This window comes from Poecilia formosa, unplaced genomic scaffold, assembly GCF_000485575.1.
Source record: "Poecilia formosa unplaced genomic scaffold, Poecilia_formosa-5.1.2 Scaffold52, whole genome shotgun sequence".
Lineage (NCBI taxonomy): Eukaryota > Metazoa > Chordata > Actinopteri > Cyprinodontiformes > Poeciliidae > Poecilia > Poecilia formosa.
The window spans coordinates 1,726,207-1,746,912 of NW_006799991.1; the positions used below are offsets into that span (position 1 = coordinate 1,726,207).

General features: G+C 42.7%; 2 protein-coding genes across 8 annotated transcripts in view; both read left to right on the top strand.

Moving 5' to 3' along the window:
* myo9b (myosin IXB) overlaps positions 1-13,230 on the top strand; it is a 66,236-nt gene extending 53,006 nt beyond the window's left edge. For 2 of the 6 annotated variants that reach the window (XM_007552722.2, XM_007552721.2), the window contains exons 20-44: positions 26-148; positions 231-311; positions 403-513; positions 731-856; positions 1,491-1,640; positions 1,736-1,896; positions 2,117-3,136; positions 3,970-4,069; positions 4,360-4,472; positions 4,680-4,795; positions 5,058-5,251; positions 5,345-5,452; positions 5,535-5,705; positions 5,784-5,825; positions 5,912-6,023; positions 6,104-6,177; positions 6,578-6,770; positions 6,858-6,986; positions 7,823-7,928; positions 8,033-8,164; positions 8,259-8,382; positions 9,097-9,147; positions 10,337-10,452; positions 10,537-10,679; positions 11,828-13,230. In XM_007552722.2, coding sequence (XP_007552784.1) covers positions 26-148; positions 231-311; positions 403-513; positions 731-856; positions 1,491-1,640; positions 1,736-1,896; positions 2,117-3,136; positions 3,970-4,069; positions 4,360-4,472; positions 4,680-4,795; positions 5,058-5,251; positions 5,345-5,452; positions 5,535-5,705; positions 5,784-5,825; positions 5,912-6,023; positions 6,104-6,177; positions 6,578-6,770; positions 6,858-6,986; positions 7,823-7,928; positions 8,033-8,164; positions 8,259-8,382; positions 9,097-9,147; positions 10,337-10,452; positions 10,537-10,679; positions 11,828-12,372 — 4,341 coding nt within the window. In that variant the 3' untranslated portion in view covers positions 12,373-13,230. Of the gene's footprint in view, positions 1-25; positions 149-230; positions 312-402; positions 514-730; positions 857-1,490; positions 1,641-1,735; positions 1,897-2,116; positions 3,137-3,969; positions 4,070-4,359; positions 4,473-4,679; positions 4,796-5,057; positions 5,252-5,344; positions 5,453-5,534; positions 5,706-5,783; positions 5,826-5,911; positions 6,024-6,103; positions 6,178-6,577; positions 6,771-6,857; positions 6,987-7,822; positions 7,929-8,032; positions 8,165-8,258; positions 8,383-9,096; positions 9,148-10,336; positions 10,453-10,536; positions 10,693-10,801; positions 10,856-11,827 lie in introns of all 6 variants that reach the window. The other 4 variants (XR_001662216.1, XM_016671824.1, XM_016671825.1 and 1 more) reach the window with 4 other exon arrangements.
* Positions 13,231-14,629: 1,399 nt separating this feature from the next.
* use1 (unconventional SNARE in the ER 1 homolog (S. cerevisiae)) lies at positions 14,630-18,353 on the top strand. 2 transcript variants are annotated; one of them, XM_007552725.2, is made up of 8 exons: positions 14,630-14,809; positions 15,155-15,204; positions 15,419-15,497; positions 15,571-15,723; positions 15,939-15,954; positions 16,042-16,066; positions 16,167-16,329; positions 16,891-18,353. In XM_007552725.2, exons 1-8 carry the CDS (start codon positions 14,645-14,647, stop codon positions 17,071-17,073), a joined length of 834 nt encoding a protein of 277 aa, XP_007552787.2. In that variant the 5' UTR covers positions 14,630-14,644; the 3' UTR covers positions 17,074-18,353. The 2 variants fall into 2 exon arrangements, with proteins under 2 accessions (XP_007552787.2, XP_007552788.2); XM_007552726.2 differs by having other exon boundaries at positions 16,045-16,066.
* Positions 18,354-20,706: the final 2,353 nt, after the last annotated feature.

Below are 20,706 nucleotides of genomic sequence, written 5' to 3' on the forward strand. Positions count from 1 at the left end.
ATCAGTCCGGTTTGTCACTGTGCAGAGTTTGCTGGATTCGCAGTCTCTGAAGTTCATTGTGAGTCTGACGCTACACGATCGTACCACAAAGTCTCTGCTCCACCTGCACAAGAAGAAGAAGCCGCCCAGCATCAGCGCTCAGTTCCAGGTAATCAAAGCGTTAGCTATACACATCCGTGTTTTCCTGAAACTGCATCAAACCTCTTGTTTTTTGTTGTTGTTTTCTTCAGAACTCTCTGACAAAACTCTTAGAAACTCTGAACAAAGCCGAGCCTTTCTTCATTCGCTGCATCCGCTCCAACGCAGAGAAGGTGAGTCTCTCAAACAGGTGACGAGTCGTTCCCGAACCGTGGATCTTTCGCCAACCACACTTATGATTTAACCATTTGTTCGCGTGAGCAGAAGGAGATGCATCTGGACGAGGCGTTGGTGCTGCAGCAGCTGCATTACACAGGGATGCTAGAAACCGTCCGCATCAGGAGGTCCGGATATCCGGCCAAGTACACCTTCCAGGTAATGCAGATCGGCTCCTCGTCGTCAGGGATGCAGTTCAGTTTAAAGCCAGGAGTAAAGGAAAACATAAAGATTATAATTTATAATGCTTGTAGAAATGTTCAGGGCACCTAATTCTGCACGATAAAACAATATGTACTGGAATATTGAGTATTATGATGTAATCTTCAGCTACATAATTGATCTCATTCCCGTGTTTGTCCTTTGGTTTATTTAGGAGTTTTCAGAGCAGTTCAGAGTTCTGCTGCTGAAGAACTCCTCCGCCTCCAAAGAAGACATTGCAGAGCTGCTGGAGAAGAAAATGGGCTTCAAGCCAACAACATACCAGATCGGCAAGACCAAGGTACCAGCATGCTCATCTACAGGGCATATCTTAAGAAAAACGTGTTTGATTGGTTGAAATGGCGTCTTTCATGAAAGCATATAGGAGCCGTTTATGACCTCACATCACAATAAGCACTTTGTTCTCCTGCTGCTAGACGGAACGGCTCACCTTTAGGGAACATGAGAAACAAACATTGAATCACCCCTGCCAAGTTGAACACTTTTAAACATATACAGTATTAATGATTTCATATTATGCAGTGTTCTTACACTGTATCACACCCAGAAGATTCCCTCAAAGTCCTCAAATTAGCTCAGGGTTAGACTTTTCAGAAATAATAACTTTAAAATTCACCAACCTCCTCATTTCCACAAAGTGTTGTTGGAAATGAGGACATGTCTGGTTACGTTCCTCCAAATTATATTGCATCCAAACACCGTCTGTTTTTGTGCAAATTAATTTCATCTTTAAGGAAGGCAGGTGATATAAGAGCACTTCTGCAATGAAATCTGTTATGTTTTTGATGAAAGCATCTCATTAAGACTTAAGAAACAATAACATGTCCATTTTATTTCTTGTTCCCAAAATTTTGTCTTGAAGGTGCTGTTCTTATTAAACTCCTCCCTCTAACTTTCGTGTGTTCTTGCTGCAGGTCTTCTTGAAGGAGCTGGAGCGACAGCAGCTGCAGGACATGCGGCACAGAGAAGTGATGCGGAAGATCATCTTCCTCCAGCGCTGGTTCAGAGCTCACCTGCAGAGGAACGAGTTCCTAGACATGAAAAGAGCAGCCATCTTGATCCAGGTAAACCGGATGCTCTGTCCAGGTTTTTCCGCTCTCGCTTTATAGTTAGCTCACCATTCTCGTTGAATAACCAACCTGAGGGTTCTGTCTGCTAGGCTTCGTGGCGCAGGTACTGCAGAAAGGAGCAACGGCGACAGGCAGCTACTGTGATCCAAGCCGTGTGGCGAGGACACAGACAGAGATCCGAGTACCACCGACAGAAACACGGAGCAACAAAAATACAAGCTCTGGTCAGAGGACACTCGGCGCGCAGGAGGTAAAAACTCAGCAAGTCCCAACATAACAACAGGAATTCTATAAATATTAACAACGGTGGATTTTTTTAAATTTATTTATTATTAGCTTTTATATTTTTAAATGTGTGAAAAGAACAAATAACTCTGGAATGCTTCTTCTGGAAATATCAAATTTTTACGTGAATAAATGTGTGGTGATTCTGCTTTTAACAGCTGACCAAATATTTCTGTTCATTTCAGGTGTCAGTCTATTCGTGAAGAGAAAAGAAAGAAAGAAGAAGAGGAGGAGGCCAGGAAAAGAGAAGAGGAGGAGAGGAGGAGGAGAGAAGAGGAGGAAGAGGCCAGGAGAAAAGAGGAAGAGAGACTGAGAATAGAAGAAGAAGTGAAGAGACGAGCAGAGGAGGAAGCGGCAAGAAAAGCCCAGGAAGCCCAGAAAAAACTGGAGGAAAAGGAGGTGAGAGAGCCTCAGACGAGGGAGGATCCAGACATTGAGCTGGTTACGGAGGAGACGCTGGATGAAAACGTCCTCGAGGAGGAGCAGGGGAAGGATGAAGAGATGGAGGAAGAGGAGGAGGACTTGGAGCCTTGTGGTACGGAAGCTGAGGCTGGACCCCAGCTAGATGGAGAGCAAGAACCTGGTCTGGCTCCAAACGCACCTACAGGCATTTCCTCCCAGCAGGAGGACAAAAAGTCCAGTGCTGCCGCCACAACATCTCCGCATGCTGAACTGAAGCGGCCGCAGCCTGGCCTCAGCAACAAGGTCCCTTCATCCAGGAGCCTGGAGAAGCGGGAGCAGAGGAGACGAAGAGGCCTGGAGCACAGCCAGAGAGAGTCCGAACGGGCCGCCTCCTCCTCATCCTCATCTTCAGCCACCAGCCGAGACCAGACGTCCCCGACGAAGAGCCGGAACCAGGAGACGTCCAAGCTGAAGGAGCGTTCGGACAGCAAGGAGCTGGACCAGTACACCTTCGTGGCCTGGAAGGTGAAGGAGGAGAAAGGAGGGAAGAAGGAGGGGAAAACTTCTGCCCCCTCCGCCGGCCCCGTCCGTCCATCCACGTTACCGCTGCATGCCCCCGACTTCACACAGGACAAAAACGGTTTGGGGGAAGGCGTCGGGGCGGTGAACCTGCAGCGGCGCTCTGGAGCCATAAAGGAGAAACCGGAGAAATGGAAAGGAAGGAGGAGCAACGGGGAGAGCTATGAGGGCACCGGGCCGCCTCCGCCTCACAGCAAAGAGGAGGCTACAAAGAAACCATCGCTGTACGTCTGACACTACACTGATCACTCCTCTCTTACTGTTTTAAACCGTATGTGTCAAACTTAAGGCCAAATTCGGCCCGCCATAATTACTTCTGTGGCCCTCTAGTCATCAAAGGGCCACAAAAATGGAGCTTCAAGATAATAGTTTTTTTAAAACGGGCAGTATTATCTGAAATATATATTTTTGAGCTTTACATCATGTTATAAGTTTATTCCCTCATTCAAAACATGCCTAGAGTGTTGCTTTGACACCGTCACGCATGTTTGAGAAATCCTTTACTCTCCATGGCAACCATTCAGCTGACAGACCCAGCAGCAGCAATTAGCAAACACCTGGTGGAACTGCTCGTCTGCTGAGCTCTTTATACGAGCTACGTCTCAGCGCAAAGCTGGTAAAAACGTTAAAAAGTTAATGTGATGACTCCCTGCATGTAGAGTGTTGGAAAGAGTAGTTTCTTAAAGAGACAGAGGCCCAATTTCAAGGCATTAAATTACAAAGTCAAATTTCTTTTAACTAGTTTTTGATACAAACAGGATTTTTATAGAGATAGTGATATAAAATGATAGTGTGCCTAAAACACATAATACTGCCCCATTAAATATTATTTTATTAGTAAAATTAAATTTGTATTTGTTTGTGTAAACTTCTTGAATGCCAAATATAAGATGCTCATCGAGTGCAGAGAAAGCTACAATATCTTAATAATTTCTGCCACATGCAGCCCTTTGAGGACATTCATGATTCATGATGTGACCCGAAATGAAAATGAGTTTGACATTTCTGTCTTAAACTGATAAACCTGAGCCGCTTTGTCTTTATCACCTGCCTGCAGGAGGGACGTGTCCCACTCGTCCATCGACAGCTTGTCTCCAAGCTCTGATGGAGCCTTGGCGGTTTCCGTCAGAGACCCCTGGAGCGTGGCCGCCAGAGAGGTAGAGAAACGCAGGATAAATCATAACAGATGTTTTTTTTGGAGTGTTATATTTTTATATCTTGAGCTTTATGTCACGCCACAAGATCAGAACAGAAGCTAGCTTTAATCTCTGTTTTGTTGAATACTGTAAAACCAACCTCATGTTTTTTTTTTTTGTTGTTTTTTTTACTGAAATGTCCAGAACTGATGGAAAATGCAACAACTAGAATTTGGAAGAATGATGAACTCAGTTGGTGTTTCCTTATATGATTTATTTTTAAATTCTTCACTGGGTTTGTGACTCTGCAGGGAAATCAAGACGGTCAAGGGGACAGCTCCAGGTCCAGCTCATTTAGAAAGAGACACCAGGATGGTTCTGGACAACCAGACTCACTTCCATCTAACGCGACCACACCGGACAAGTAGGTGGAAACGTTTCTGAGTTTCACTGTGACATAAGAACAAAATAAACATACGTTTATCTTGTCGTTTTTGAGTTGTACGGTTCTGAATTCACTCTGATCATCCCCACTGTTTCTATCCCGAAAATCTTGATTGTGAAATTTTTTTTTTTCTTATTTCTGAGGTGATGGTTTCTTTTGATTTTTTTTTTTTCCCCCGCCCGGCAGGTCTGGCGGCTTCTTCAGCAAGATTTTGAAGAAGAGAGCCAAAGAGGCTCATACTCCAGACAACGGAGAGCTGACGTTTGCTCAGAGTCTCAACGACAAGTCGATGCTCGGGGAAGGTAGAATCATTCAGATCTTTGGGTTTTCTTTCTGATCTTTTACAATTAAAATTTTTTTTACTTTTTAATATCCGTTCGGCCTCTTTTGGCCCATTTTGCCGGAGGAATTAACTGATTTGTAATTACACAGCTTGTATATAGTGTGTTGATATTCTCAGACCACACCTTCCCTCACTGCACGAATAGGATCAACTTTTATATTTTAATCCATTTGGATGCTTGGAAAATATGCATTAACGTGCTCATCTTTGGTTTGAAACAGCGCCCCCCCCTGGCCCCGTGGTGCGTCCCGTTGCTCAGCCGTTCAGTGACCGGACGGGTAAAAGTATAGGCCGAAACCCTACGATCAAGATCAGCCGCGCCACCCGAGTTTCAGTGCATTGGGACGCCTCACTGGACCGAGTCATTGCCAACGGCAACGAGCTGCGGAACCTCGACGAGTTTCTGGGTAACCAGGTGAGCGAAAAGCAGCGAAGCGTCGACTCTTTGTTCGATCTGTTGAATCGGGTTTATAAAGCAAGACGTAACTTGATTTTGCTGCTGCGTTAGGTGAATGATTTCCGCTCCAGAGGCAAGTCGCTGTCGCCCATAGAGTCCATCTTTGTCACTGCCACCATGCAGTTTAGAGAGCATATCAAATCTATGTATTCTCTCTCAGTGAGTAGACTTGAAACACGCTTCATGAAGCGCGCTAATTCGTGTTAAAACGCCTGCCTAAACTTCCTCTGGACCTTTACAGAATCCTACCATCGGCTACAAAGCGCTGATGACGGGCTTCAAGAACAAAGTGATCACCCTGGCCACAGACAAGCAGCAGGAAGATGTTCAGCTGGTGGTCAACTTGTTCCAGTCGGTCCTGGACGGTTTCATCAGAGGAGAGGTGAAGAAGGAGGAAGCCGAGCCCGTCAAGGTGAAACTCGGATTCAGGACGATAGAGTGGTCCGAATATGAAAACAAAACGATGTTCTCACAGCCTTCTGTCTTCCAGCCGACCAAAGCCAGAAAGAAAAGGAGGAAAAAAGATAAAATTGTAAGCCTGCAGTTTGCATTCTCCTTCTTTTCCCACCAAGTCTGTTCTAGTTCATTGTAAATTCTTTTTTTTTTTTTTTTAATTAGATGGAGTCCCTGCTGGACCACGGTTTCATCAACTATCAGGTCAGCATCGTTCAGTCGTGTGACCAGTGCAGCTCCTACATCTGGGGGATGGAGAAAGCCTACATGTGCAGCAGTGAGTACGAGCCCCAATAAAGACGGCCATGTTTCCTCTTTGATCCGTATCTGAGGATGTTGTTTTGACTTTTCTGACAGATTGTAAAATGGTGTGCCACAAGAAGTGCCTTAATAAGATAGCCATCAACTGCTCCAGCTTCTGTGCCAAAAAGGTATGCCTTGATTCGTTTCATCGTGAATTTTTAGCGCAAAATTAGGTTTACTGGGGTGCAAAGATTCTTCGTATTAAATGAACCCAAATATGATTTGCAACAGATTAAAAAACGAGCCGAAGAGAGAAAAGCAGAGGCTTTTATTTCTGTTGTCTGAATTAAGTTATGGAATGATTCAAGCATGGAGTTAAAAATGTGTAATGGGCCTTCAAAAACACTCAATTATTACTCCTTTTTCTTCTTTTTATGTTTCTGCTTAGTGATTTCCATAAGAAAGTTATATGTTGTGGGGTTTTTTTTGGTTTTGTTTTTTTGCATATTACAATGACTACGAGGGCTAGTTTAGCAATAAATTCGTGCCGTTGTGTTACTGACTGCTGCTGCTGCTGCGGCTCCTCAGAATGATGAAGAGGTGTCGGGATGTAACTTCGGGGTGCGAGTTTGTCACCTGGTGAGCGACAAGAACCCGGTGCCAACGGTGCTGGAGATGATGCTGGAGCACGTGGAGATGCACGGCCTCTACACCGAGGGCATCTACCGCAAATCAGGCGCTGCCAACCGCATGAGGGAGCTGCACCAGCGGCTAGAGATGGGTTAGTCCCCTTTTCACTTACAGGATGTGCAGCAGAGACAAAAAAGTCTTGACTTTTGTTTTGCTGTTCCGGTTCTCGTGTGTTTAGATGCTTACGTGGACATTCTTGAGGACTATCCCATCCACACGGTGACAGGCCTGGTGAAGCAGTGGTTAAGGGAGCTGCCAGACCCACTCATGACCTTCGCCCATTACAACGACTTCCTGCATGCTGTGGGTGAGTGGAGACCCGACGGGACTTCTCCCACTACAGGAAATGGCGGAGTTTTGGAAAAAGTTAATCTTTTCACGTTTTTTGCACATTACAGTCAGAAACCTCGACATGTTTCATTTGAATTTGATGCTACAGACTAACTCGAAATTACAGCATGGTTCTGAGGCGGGAGAAAAATTCTCAGAGTCTTCAAAGTAAAAAAATATATAATAAATGGGTATTTTTATTCAACCCCTAAATAAAATCCAGTGCAACTGGTTGCCTTGTGCATTACTCCATTAAATCCCTAGCTCTGTGTTAGAGGTCACTGCCCCGCTGGAGGGTGACCCCTGACCATTCTCAAGTGTTTTGCAGCATAAAACAGTTTTTCTTCCATCACTGCCTCACATTTAGCTCCGTCCGTCTTCCTGTTGACTCTGCTTCTGTACATCTCCGTCATCCACCGTTTGCTGACTCCGAAATTCCAAGCAGAAATTTCCTATTTAATTGCAGAAAAGGAGAAATGGTCAAAATATCAACAACAAAAAAAAGATGCAGTGCTTTCAGAAGTTCATATTCTTTTAGAAACAGCGATACTAATGTTTTTTTTTAAACTCAGGAAGAGTTCAGAAATCAACATTTGGTGGAATCACCAGGAGGTTTCCAGTGAGGTTTAGTGCAGTGGGCTCTTTGGCAGTTTTTTTCCAGAGCCGTATGTCACACATTTCAGAATTTTTGACTGAAGATTTTTAATTTTCTTCCTACTACACAAATATGTGCCTCTGTCACACAAAGTACTAGAAAATCTTCATAAACTGTTCTTTTGAGCTAAACTCCTATCTGTTTTGTTTCTCTGTTAGAGCTGCCAGAGAAGCAGGAGCAGCTTCAAGCCATTTACAAGGTCCTGGAGGAACTTCCCACCGCAAACTTCAACACATTAGAGCGGCTCATCTTCCACCTTGTCAAGTAAACATTCTCCACCTGCTGTACTTCCACACATCTAAAAACTGCACTAAAAGAAGCTGAACTGGCAGATAATGAGGTACATTTCTCTGATTGTGTTCCTGCAGGGTCTCAAAGGAGGAGGAGCACAACCGCATGTCCCCCAACTCGCTGGCTATAGTGTTTGCGCCGTGTATCCTGCGTTGCCCCAACACGGCCGACCCTCTGCTCAGCATGAAGGACGTTGCAAAGACGACGACGTGAGTCCGGCCCGCAAAACAGAAACCTTCGAAACCTACTTGCTGCTGTTGACATTTGATCCGAACTCACCCGGTGTCGCTCGCTCGCCTGCAGGTGCGTGGAGATGCTGATCATCGAGCAAATCAGACGCTACAATGAGAAGATGGAGGAGATCGAGCAGCTGGAGTACGCCGAGGCTCTGGCCGTCAAGCAGCTGAATCTCAAGAGGAAGAACACAGTGAGTGGGATCAAATACGTCCGAGCCGTTTACTGTTGGTCTGATGTTTTAGATCAGCTCAAATGGACCGTGACAGGCGTCAGTCCCACATCTTCTGTCGCGTGAATCCAGCATCGTGTCACGACATTTATTAGCTTACGTAGCGTAGGCAGAGTCCAACAAGCACCAAACTCTGCAACATTTGGTCAAAGTTTATATGCAATGCTTGTCCCTAGATGAGCTTTTAATTTTGTAAGAAAATAAACCACATTATGGGGAGTTTATTATAAAAGCATACATTCATGAAGCAGTACATGCAAGCACAATACAATAAAGGCAGTGCCAGTCATTGCCTGTCATCTTAGGAAGTGAAGCTCTGTCAGGTGCTCAGGTCTGATTTCACATCATCCTCTGTGGTTTGACGTTTGGAGTTGCTGCTCTTCATCGACATGAAAATATCTGCAGCAAATTGCCATGTTTTCTTTTTTGTTTTTTTGTTTTTTTTTAACTCTGCGTAACATTTTGTCAAACCTTTAACAAAAATCCAAGAAGCATGTACAAAGTTTCACCCATGTTGGAGATTATGTATTTATTTTTAATGTACTTACTGATCATTAACCTTATTCATAATTTCCCTCACGCAGTATACACCATCAACATCCATTACTTTGTCCCATTGCATGGCCTCTTGGGTTCACATTGGTAACACGGTTAATGTTCCTTGTCTCTCTTTAGACCAGCTGCCCTTTATCTCTCAGATTGACAGCTCATTACAAAGGAGGGGTGGTATGTATCATCCAGACCTCAGGTGTAGTAGATCCTGTAGATGTAGTGTGCAGTAGTTTGCCATGTCCGAGCGCCTGTGCATGGCATGTTAGATCAGGGTGCTGAGTCATTTTTCTTTTTTTTCTTTTTTTTTTTGCTGGTTTCTCTTGTTATCTTGTATTAATGCAGTTTGTTTGTACTAACTGGGAATCGTTTGCATGTCGCTGTTGGTTCAGTATTTATTCTGCTTGTGATGTGAAGCGTTTGTTGATCCAAGGATGTGAAGGGATTCTGGGTTGTGATCGGTCTTTTATCAGAAAGTGATCTAACACTATTGTGACCTTCAGGGCTTTATGGTATTAATTCAGCATTTAATATATACCACAGAGCTCTGAAAGTCGTATTATTTAACTGGAACTAAACCTTATTTGGACTTTGATGTTTTCCGGAGGAGGGAACCTGCTGCCTCGTGTTGATGTTCCTTGAACATTTTTTTCCCTAGTTGTTCTATTCTAGCAACAAACTTCACGTTGATTTTATGTCCTGATACGACTAAATGAAATCAAGTGCAACCGACTGCAGAAGATTTGATATTCGGATGGAGTATTGCCTTCCAGCCGAACGATAATGAGTATTTTTGTGTTAAAATGGCCCAGTCAAAGTCTAAACTGAAATTTGACAAAGAACCTGCAGTCTAAAAGAGCTTATGGCGCAAGTATGTTCCTACCGCAGTAAGAGGTCGCCTTATATAGTGCTGGTGTGCTTTTTTAGGTTTATATCTTTACGGATTTGGGAATTAAAACATTTCTCCTCCATTAAAAAAAAAAACTCACATGCCACCTTGCGTTTGTTTATTACACAAACTCCCAATAAAGATGGTTAGAGTTTGTGGTTGTAACCTGGCATAATGGGAACAACTTCAAGGGATATCAGCACTTTTGGCACTGGATATTATTTTTTTCCACGATTGCTCACAAACATGCCGTAAGTATTAATAAATGTAAATGCATGAAGGTCGCAGGCGACGTCCACTCTGCTCTTCTCCTGACCTGACTAACCATTTTGGCTCGGTTTCCCCTTAAGGTTTGAATCTACTGTGGGGGGTTTTGGTTTTAACTTGTACTTTAACATCTCTCTGTAGTCACTGCGGTTTAACATACGGATGGAGTTGGTGGGTCATCATCAGTGTTTGGTGCTGTGTGTTGTGCAGATCCGCGAGAAGGTCAGCTCTGATCTCACCGTGGTCCCCGAGAACGAGCCTCTGGACTCCGACATCGAGACGGAGAACAACCTGGTGGAACGCATCAAGTCCATCAAACAAGAGAAGTACGGAACGCTCCCTTGCCTCTTTTCTTCACGTTGATTTGCTGTCTGTTTTTTTGTTTAACTTCTTCTTTGTTTACTCTCAAGAGAGGAACTGGCTTTCCGGCTGCCAGAGATGGAGCAGCCCGGTTCAGACCAGGAGAACCTGGACTCTGAAGCGTCTCTGAGCTCCGAGAGTCTTCTGGACGAGCAGCAGCAGCGCTCGTCCGCGCACGGCTCCGAGCCAGAAGGTCAGTAAGTAAGGTACAGTCCGGTGTTTCCCTCCTTCTGCCTGTTCCTCTCTCACACCTGTGGGTTTCTGACCGGACCCCGGGGCCGCTGGGTTGGGCCCTTCCTGTCTTTTGTGGTGCAGGTCTGGACCAGTGATGGTGATGGGGCGCTGATGTCTGCTCTGTAAACAAAGCAGGTCGGAGGAACAGCAACCGTGTTTGTGTGTTTGTGTGCATGTAAATTCACGTGTGGCACAGATCCATGCTCAAACTTCATGGACACCTTTGGCACCAAATCCACTAAAATGCATGGAAATGTAACTCCCTGAACATACAGTCGTGTAAAAAATGAGAACACCTGTTAGTTATTCTGATGGTTGTTAAGAAGGGCTCCCATGTTGACGTCTAATCTCTTTGGTTGTCATCTCTGGAAAAGGAAGTGATTTAATTCAAGGGAAAAAAAACAAAAAAAAGATGCATGTTTTAATCGTGTTTTAATCTATTGACTTTGATTCACCTGTCCAGAGAATATTATCCCAGCAGATCTGGTGTTTTTCTTTGTTCTTTTAGGTAAATGTTAGTAGCGATAGTCTGCTGTAGGTCCTGTGATGACATTTTATTTCTCTGGAGTGTTTTTTTTATTTTTTTTAGCATCTCTGCTCTCAGGCTGAACCGGCTTGGACGGCCAGCCAGCCTTGAATTTGTTTGCTGTTGTTTTGAACGTTCCCCACATGGAGGCTGTTTCCTGAACAGCAGAAAAGCTGATTTTTACCTGTAACTTCATTTAACTCAACAGATGTTAGTCCTCTTTCTGCAGAAAGAGGACTAACATCTGTCTAACTAATTTGTTGTATCTGACTAACTAATTTGTTGTATTTCTCAACAAAAATATGCTAATTTTTACAAAAAAATTAAAATATCTTCAAGGTTTATTGCATATTATTGTCATTGTAATTAATATATTAAATGTACTCATGTCCAAATATGGTAAAACTCTTCAGGCTGTCTCCATATTTTTCACATGACTGTATTTCATTTTAAATAACATGGTTGCATGATCTTCCAATTTTCTTCATCTTCCTGACTGTTGTGGGAAATCTAAAAAAAAAAAAATCACAATTTTTCCTCCTTGCTCTTGCGTCATTTTCTCGTCTTTCCTTCTCTTCCAGGACACAGTGGCGTCCAGCTGAGAAGACACAGGCCAGTTAAACCTGTTAAGCCTCCAGAGATCGTCCAGCGAACTAAACCCTCTGTTGGACGATCGTTTATGGGAAACCTGACCCCCGCCAGCTCCACCTCCTCTCTGTCCAGCTGCGCCTCCACGGCGTCCGAAACCTCCACCGCCTCCACCAGGCGGCCCCCGCAGCGCCGCAACCCCGTCATCCCAGACACCGTCAAGCTGCCCCCGGGCGTCCTCACCCAGCAGATGGCCACCGGTTCTTCTCAGACGTTCCCTCCTCCTGGAAATCGAGAGATTTTGTACCCCGTCAGGATACGGGAGTATCCCGGCCGTCGCAAAGACAGCACCCAGTCGTTGTACCTCGACAACCCAGAGAGTGGCATGCTCCTGCATTTCTCCTCCTGCCCTCCCTCTGCTTCCTCCTCTTCCTCCTCTATCGCCACGGCTACGCTCCAGCAAAAGGATACTAGAGCCCCCAAGAGTCACAGACGCTTTTCTGACCCAGACATACCCTACATGGACGACGAAGTCTGACCTACGGAGGAGAAGAATGTAACAGAGTGTGAATTTGCTGTAGACTGAACAGCAGAAACTCAGTATGGCGCTAAAAACGTGTCAAAAGTCTTGTGTTGTGCTGTTCATCAGTAGAAATAACTGGACAAATTGTTGCCAAGCACCTTTTCTATCATTTTTAATATGCTGTGGTTACTGGTGGAGAGGACAGTTTGACTACAGGCTGCATCTTCTGTAGCCTCATGTTGTTGTTGTTTTTTGTTTTGTTTTTTTTGGCTTGTAAAAGAAAATATTGCAGGTTCTAGTCAAGCTTTTCCATTCTTTCCTAATGCTGAGAATTGCTAGCTAGTGCCTTGATGATGTTAACCCATTTCTCACACCATAATTCCTGAACAGTGCTAACAGGAGAGGGGTGGGGATGTCCAGAACGACGAGGGGATTTTTGCCGCAATATTTTGTGTGTGACGTCTTGAAGTGGAACAAAACGAGTTCAGAAAAAGGACCTAATCACGCTTTCACCCATCTCACAAAATAACACCAGAGAGGAAATCACTGCTTTCAGTTTGCAAAGGGAAATGGGAGCAGCACAAGCCACTTTCTCCAATGGAAAAGAAAGAAAGAGGAGAACACAAGCCCGACCACGACGCCGTGTCACGACTTCCCCGAAGAGTCACACCCTTCACTCGGATGTGGACAGTCGCGACGACGAGCGCAGATTGAATTAAATACTAATGTTTCTATTGACTGCTGAATGATGTTTGTTAGTCTGTCTGGTTTATGAGGAAGATTGTTCTGATGTGTACCTGAGGGTGTGTTTGGGACTGAATGTCAAGAACTGTACTGGTTATTAGTGTTAACATAAAGATACAGGACATCATACTTCTGTGTGCTTGACTCACATTATTGCACTTGGTAAACTGATACACACCTAAAACCAGATGCGTACATAGGCTGTATATAAAAGACTCTCATTAAATCAGACTAAACCTTTCCAGTTATAGCTTAGTCAGGATTATCAATATTTTTATGACTTGAATGAAGGTTTGACCTTTACATTATGTTATAATGTTGTTCCCTCAAAACCATATCGGCAGTCTTTTTTTGATTTTCATGCATTTCCCAGAAATCCTTGAATCTCCCGTGTCAGCCACTAGGGGGTGCCTAAACGCTTGCTCTCACTAACTTTTCTCTACTTCAAAGTCCGACGTTGTAAACGCATAGTGAGAAGCATTGTGGCGACATGATGAAGGCGGGGTAGGAGCTTCTTAAAGAGACAGAGGCCAATTTCAAGGCGTCAAATTGCTTTTAACTCGTGTTTTATACATGTTACTTAATGGCACCTTGTGGCTGAAAAATAGATGATGCCACCAAGTTGGCAATAAACAACATAGACAATTGAAATGTTGCATAAAGGCTTCCTTGTGCTGTACTGAACTGTTAAAAAAAAACAGCCTGGAGAATTTAGGATTTCCTGCACAAAATTGTCACAAAATGCCATAATGTAGAAAATGTTCATTTTCATAGATATAATGTGGGATGTTCACATTATATCAATGAAACTTCCAGTACTCACATTGCAGTTGAAAACAGCTGTCAACCTATTCTAAAGCTGAAAATTGAGCATTTTCAAAAAGGTTTTTAAAATTGGTTTTTTTTTATTAGAATTTTCAAATTGTTACATAAAATCTGGAATGTTTTATCTAGACAGAATATTTCTTTTAAGATATCAGTAATCAGTTAATTCAAGACATCTGAAATAGAAAAACCTAGATTTAATTTGGAGATATCTTAAATGAATTCTGACTTGTCAAAATTACAGTTCTGGATATCTCTTTGTTTGTTTTGCCTAGTCATTATTTGCTTTCAAGGCATCTGCAATTTAATTAGCTCTACTCAAATCTATAAATTTTCCAATCCAAAAGTACATTTAAAATATCTTGAATTATGGCGTCATTCAAGTCATAATTCATAATTAGAATTATGACTTTTCAGAACAAAAAGTGAGATATTTTACTTTTTGATTAGTCATTATTTATGTGTTACCTGAAATTTATATGTTTCAGATAGTAATTTGTAGATATCTTGAATTAAAGCTTCCATAAAACTTGATGGTTGTATGACATAATTTATACTAGTTAGAAGGTAATTAGCGATATCTTATATAGGTATTTTTATAGTCAAAATATATTAAGAGATTTCTTAAATTATTATGTCTGATTATCATATAGTTGTGTCACAAATCGGGAAATGAAGTGTGGTGAGGTCGATTTTATGATAAAACGTCCTGCCGTACATGGAGACGTGTTTTGTAGCGGCTGCGGCTGGTTACGTCATACAGCTGCGACACTGCGATTCCAACATGGCTTCTAGACTAGAGATCAATTTTATTAGATTATTGTCTCGCTGTGAAACTATGGCGTCGGAAAAACGAGGAGAGGCTGAATGGAGACTGGAGAAGGTAAACCAGAGCTGAGCTCAAAAAGTTTAATCTGAGCTACAGATTTACTGTTGTTGTTGTTAGCGCAACAGCTGCTAGCTGCTTTGTTAGCCACGTCGTCAGAAAGCAGGAACTGTGGTATACGCTTTCCATCTCATTTTTATGTTTTTAATCTAGTTTTTATGTTCTGCCTATTGAACCCTGTTTATCGTATTTTGGTCTATAAGTTTAGCATTCCATTATGTTCCCATGGAAACAGCAGAAAATAAAAGTAATAAGTCCGACAAGATTCTTAACCATACACTATCGGTTTCTGCAAACATGTTTATTCTTTTTTTGTTTGTTTGTTTGTTTGTTTTTCTGTAGTATGTTGCAGCCCTGGTGGACATGTTGGTGGCTCTCAGGAAAAGCCCAAGGTTACACCCCCCTTGATTTTAACTTTTTACCTCGATTTTTTCCCCCTACTGTTTATTAAATTGTGGACATTTAATAAACACACGTTCTGCTAAATGACAAAAATACTGAGAATGTTTTCTTTGTTGCAACTTGAACATTTGTACAGAAGTCACTGCGCTCACAGCTGATGTTCTAAAAACGTTCTGATGCTTCTGTGTTTGTGTCGTTTCGCAGCAAACCGACACAAGAGATCCTGACTGAATACACAAGAAAAGTCGATTTTCTAAAAGGACTTTTAGAGGCAGAGAAACTGGTAAGATTTGAGATCATTCAGCTTATTCATATAAACGACAGTAAACAATAATTCAACTCGTAATCCTCCACAGACATCTCCAACAGAGAAGGCCTTAGCCAATCAGTTCCTCGCTCCAGGTCGTACGCCGACAATAGCCAATGAGAGGATGCCGGCCACTAAAACCGTTCACATTCAGTCCAAGGCGCGATGTACAGGGGAGATGAGAGACGAACTGCTGGGCACGGTGAGATGAGATGCGTGTTATTCAACTATCAGGCAAATTAGACTAGATAATAAGCGTTTTAATGCTATAATAATATGTTTCATAATATATTTTTTTCTTTGAAGTGATTCTTCTTCTTTAAAAGCGTGTACCTCCTGATTTTACTTTAATGGAAAAGTGAACTTAAAAATCCTGCGACACGTTTAACTCATGTTTTTTATGTTGTTACTCTGCAGCGGACGTCTGGCAAAGGTAAGAAACCTTTTAAGTCTGAAGACGTTTAGTTTTCAGCATCTTTACTTTAAGCACTTTCTAACAATCTAATGTTTTCACCCACAGCAGACGGAGACTTGCGAAATAGAAGGTGAACTCAAACGCCACTGCTTCACCAAACAAAAGCCCCTACAGTTTGTTTTTTTTCTTCCCCCACTGACTCGACTCAACGCTTTAAAAAAATCTTTCAGAGTTCTTCCTCTGGATGAGCGGCAGTCTGCAGCCGAGCTGGACGCGGTCCTGCAGCACCACCACAACCTGCAGGAGAAGCTGGCGGAGGACATGCTCAACTTGGCCAGAAATCTTAAAAACAACACTCTGGCTGCTCAAAACATCATCAAGCAGGATAATCAGGTATCTACACAGGCACAAAGAGCGCTGCTTTCCTGAAACGTATCAGAATTAATCAGCGTCTAACCATTTTTGCAAAGAATGACAAATTTATCTACAATGCCTCTAAAATGGATCCACGCCTTGTTTTTGACAAATCTTCCAAAAAAAAATTCAGTTTACTAACAAAGTGAAAATACATTTTTACAAACCAGTCAGTTGATTTGTTGTATAAAGTTCATGGTTTCATAAATATTTGCCTCCTCTCTTCAGGGAGGAGGACTGAAGAGAGAGGTCACCAATCCACCTGGAACCACCCAGAAGCAGTTAGAAGCTTCACTATAATAAGAGTTCAAGCTTACGTTTCTATCCGTTTTATTTTTATTAAAACTTTCCGAGAAAAGCTTGGCTTGACTCCAAATATTGTGTTCTTTGATTAACTGATTTGGCCAGATTTTTTTTAGCTAATTTTGGTCACAAGTAGGCAGAACATTTACATTTGTATAAAACACGGCGTGCGCCAGCGGTTATCCATGTCGCTGCGTTTATCTGGATGTTGACGTCTGACTCTTCTCTGCTCTCCAGACTCTGAGTCAGTCCATGCGTCAAGCCGACCTGAACTTTGAGAAGCTGAAGACGGAGTCGGAGCGCTTGGAGCAGCACACCAAGAAGTCCGTCAACTGGCTGCTGTGGCTGATGCTCATCCTGGTCTCCTTCACCTTCATCAGCATGATCCTCTTCATCAGGATCTTTCCCAGGCTCAGATGATGACGGGCCGGGCCCAGCCCTGTACTCCTCCGTGGGCTTCCTGTGTCTGTGATGCAGAGGAATGAACCAAGCCGGTTCGACAGACAGACAGACATTTCCGAGCGCTTGAAGGTGGAGGAGCAGCCGTCTGCTCTCAGCTGAGCCGGATCGACTCAGTTGAAGCTGTTGGACTCAAATGTTGCCTCATTTAGTTCAAGAGGTTCTTATTTATAGATATTTCAGCTCTGTTTAGTGTTTACTGCCTTCTAAGCTCTTAATAACTGGTGGATGACGAGCTAATCAGACGTAATAATGGAATGAACTAAAAGCTTCTTTAAAGGACGTCGGCTTCCAGTCACACAAGTGTTGGACTCAGATCTGATAACTGACTGGACGATCCATTTATAAAAGACACTAATTGTTAAAGATGTCAAAATATCCTCTATTCTTTTTGCTGAATTGATTTACCTCCGTCGTCAGTCCAGAGCGTCGCTCGTGTTTTCGGTTTGAGTCTGGTTCAGTGATGACTTTTGATGCTGCAGCTGTTGATGAAGTAAGTTTTTTTGTTAGTAAAGATTTGCTGCGTCCACACACATCTGTGACGAATCCCTTCTTTCGTTTGATGATTCGTTTCAATATGCAGGTCAGTCAAAACATCAGCAAAAAGTTAATTTAATTCAGTTGTTCAGTTCTGAGCTTGACGCATGAAGTGATCCAAAATTCCCTCGTAGGCACCGACTTTGATTAGGCTCGGCGGACCGACGACGAACCCGGTCTCTGTTCGTCTCCCCTCGGAGACATTTCCCTCGCATGGGACAAGTATACTGCACAGACACATTGCACTCCTCCAAACCATCACAATAGTAATAAATGCATAAAAAACATCCCTATACATTAAGAACCCATCTGGACGCAGCACATGCGCCTCCATCCTCTTAATAAATGATTGAGGAACTAGTTATGTAGGTCGCTTTGTACTCTCAGCAAATCACCACAGGAACCTCACACTGGACCTTAAGCAACTTGGACTTTATTCTTCCCCGCCCCTCTTTCTGACAACAAACCAGTCCAGGCTCAAGAAACTTCTTGCTTGTGCAGACTTTTTCCTTCCATCCAACTTTCCATTGCAAAGCACAATGTGTAGGTCCAGGTTCTTTTGTTGTTTTCTTAAGCAAGGTGTGACTTTCTGGTGGACAACAATGAAGTCAGAAATCTTCCCCATAACTGTAAACACACTGACTTGACCACAGCAGAACATTTATGTTCTCTTTTCTTGCAAAATAAACTACAGCTTTTTTTTATTAGCTATGAACTATACTCACCTAAAGATAAATGCTGGAAATGCATCAACCTGTGGGCAGTTAATTTGCATATTATCAGAATTGAGATATTTGAAAAATATCTCAATTCTGGCGATGGATTTCTAATTTGTACTTTTCTCTTTGATCCTGGATCTCTTGATGCAGTAACTAAATGTGGCCACTGGGTGTCAGTCTCGACGTTTTGAGCCTCAGCATTCCTCAACCTCAGTGACCCCGTTGGCCTGATCAGCCTTGACTTCTAAATTAACTCCGATACTCCTTTAGAAGTGCTCTGCGGATTCAGGTACGGCTAAATAAAGAAAGTTGGCTGCAGGAAAAAAAAAAAAAAAAAAAACTTCTCAAAGATAACCCAGCTGTGTTGTTAAATTTAACAAATGTCTTTTTTTTTGTTTTGTTTTAATCAAACTACACAATTAAAGAATAAGGATTTGTTTTCTTTGCAAAACAAGAAGTTGCTACCATTACACCCAGCCTGGCTGCTATCTGAGTCCTGCGCTGCTGACCAGCTTGTTGGGGCTTGCAGACCTGCCTCGTCGCTTCTCGCTGACTGGATCAGCCTGCTGTGTATTTTAGGAGTCCTGGGGGTATTTTGCCCGCTGGAAGCCAAAGTATGCAGGCAACCACGAGACCAAATGAGGCTGTGTCAAAGCAGAGGATCATCATCATCATCATCATCACTTGGTTTAATCACAGCTGTTTGTGCCTCCTTAATGCGCCGACTCTGTGATCTGCTCTCTGAGGCTGCAGCACCAACATGACTTCATTCCTGGTGTGGTTTCTAAGGTCCATTATGGTTTTATTATCCCATTAAGCTGAAGGGGACTTTTAGTTTCCAAAGTAGCCTCTAGAGTCTGAGATGTAGCGATAAACATGAGTTCTTTGTACTCAGAAAATACCACTGTGAGGCTCATTAGGGCTTCTTAACACAAGAAACCTGAATAAGTTCCTTCCTGCTGTCCTTAACGTTGTCTCGGCTCACCTGCATGAGATTCGTGTGCTGTAAACTTTAAGGACCGCTTCTAAAAAAGAACCCACGACAGCATGACACGACGCTATGAACCGAGGTGTAAAATAAAGACAAAACAAAACCATAAAATGTGCGCTTTAGTTTATGGCTTATTGTGCCACCAAAGAAAAAAAAAGAAAACATTGTTTCTGACTCAATGTTTACATGGTAAAAGTCCAACTAAAAATCTGAATTGTGTAGTAGTGAAGTATTTCTGTTTCTGTTCTCATCCCTGCATATGTTGTGTTATCTAAAGTTTCTGGCTGTTTGTTTTGTTTTTTTCTGAGTACTCTGAAACTCTTTCTTGAAGCTCAGGAAATGAAGGCTGCACCGGAACATGTCTTACTTTGCTACGTTAAAGTTGTGACTTCCTGGTCTTTCTGCCGACACAAAGTCAACTTTAATTTACCAGGATCTGTTTGCTGGAATAATCTCACCAGCAGGTTGTTGATATGAATGTGAACATTTCTTCCTCACAAACAACTATGATGTGTTGTTTTAAATGTCAGACCAATACAACGTATCACAAACATAACTTTTTGGTTTCCTACATTTTCCTACATATAAAAATCTGAAAAGTGTGGCTTGCAATTGTTTTCAACACCAGCGTAGCATATCTTTGCCCAGCCTTCTTCACTCAAGCTCAGTCTGATTGGACGGAAAGCGTTGGTGAGCGTTAGTCTTCAGGTTTAGCCGTGGACTCTCATTTGGATTTAGATTCGGACTTTGACTGGACCATCACAACGCATTATTATACGTTGATTTAAATCACTCCACTGTGTCTTCCACTACATGTTTCCTTTCTAATTAAAGGATAACCTCTGCCTGAGTCTCCAGGTTTGAGTTGTTTTTCTTTAGCTTTCTGAAGAAGAGCATCCCCACAGCATCATGCTGACCCATATGGTGAATTTAGGATGATTTTCTTCACCGACGGTGAACTAGATATTTGATATTTTTTGTATTATTAATAATGTGTTTTCACCAGTAATAGAGTGAATAAATTTGTTCTAAGCTTGATCACAACTCACAGAGTTCAGACTGTATTCCGGTCTCTTTCTGAAGAAATAAAATCAGTAACTTTGGGGTAAAAAGGTGCCTATCTGCTCATTTCTTGTTACCACACACAAGTCAAATGATCCCCCATTAGTTATTGTTTCGGCTGATGTTTGGGCGTGTGTGTTTAATGCTGTTTTTCATTAGTTTGATCCGTCCAAAAGGCAAAAATGCTCTGGAACAAAAGCCCAGGCATGAGCGAGCATCTGTCTGCTCTCAACACATTACTGTGGCGCTTAAGCATCCCGACGCCCCACCTTTTTAATTTGAAAT

Excerpts from the sequence above, each read along its gene's own strand:
- use1 (XM_007552725.2), top strand. The coding sequence starts at position 14,645 with ATGGAGACGTGTTTTGTAGCGGCTGCGGCTGGTTACGTCATACAGCTG. Across the intron at positions 15,205-15,418 it reads GCTCTCAGGAAAAGCCCAAG|CAAACCGACACAAGAGATCC; the intron begins GTTACACCCCCC and ends GTCGTTTCGCAG. Across the intron at positions 15,498-15,570 it reads TTTTAGAGGCAGAGAAACTG|ACATCTCCAACAGAGAAGGC; the intron begins GTAAGATTTGAG and ends AATCCTCCACAG.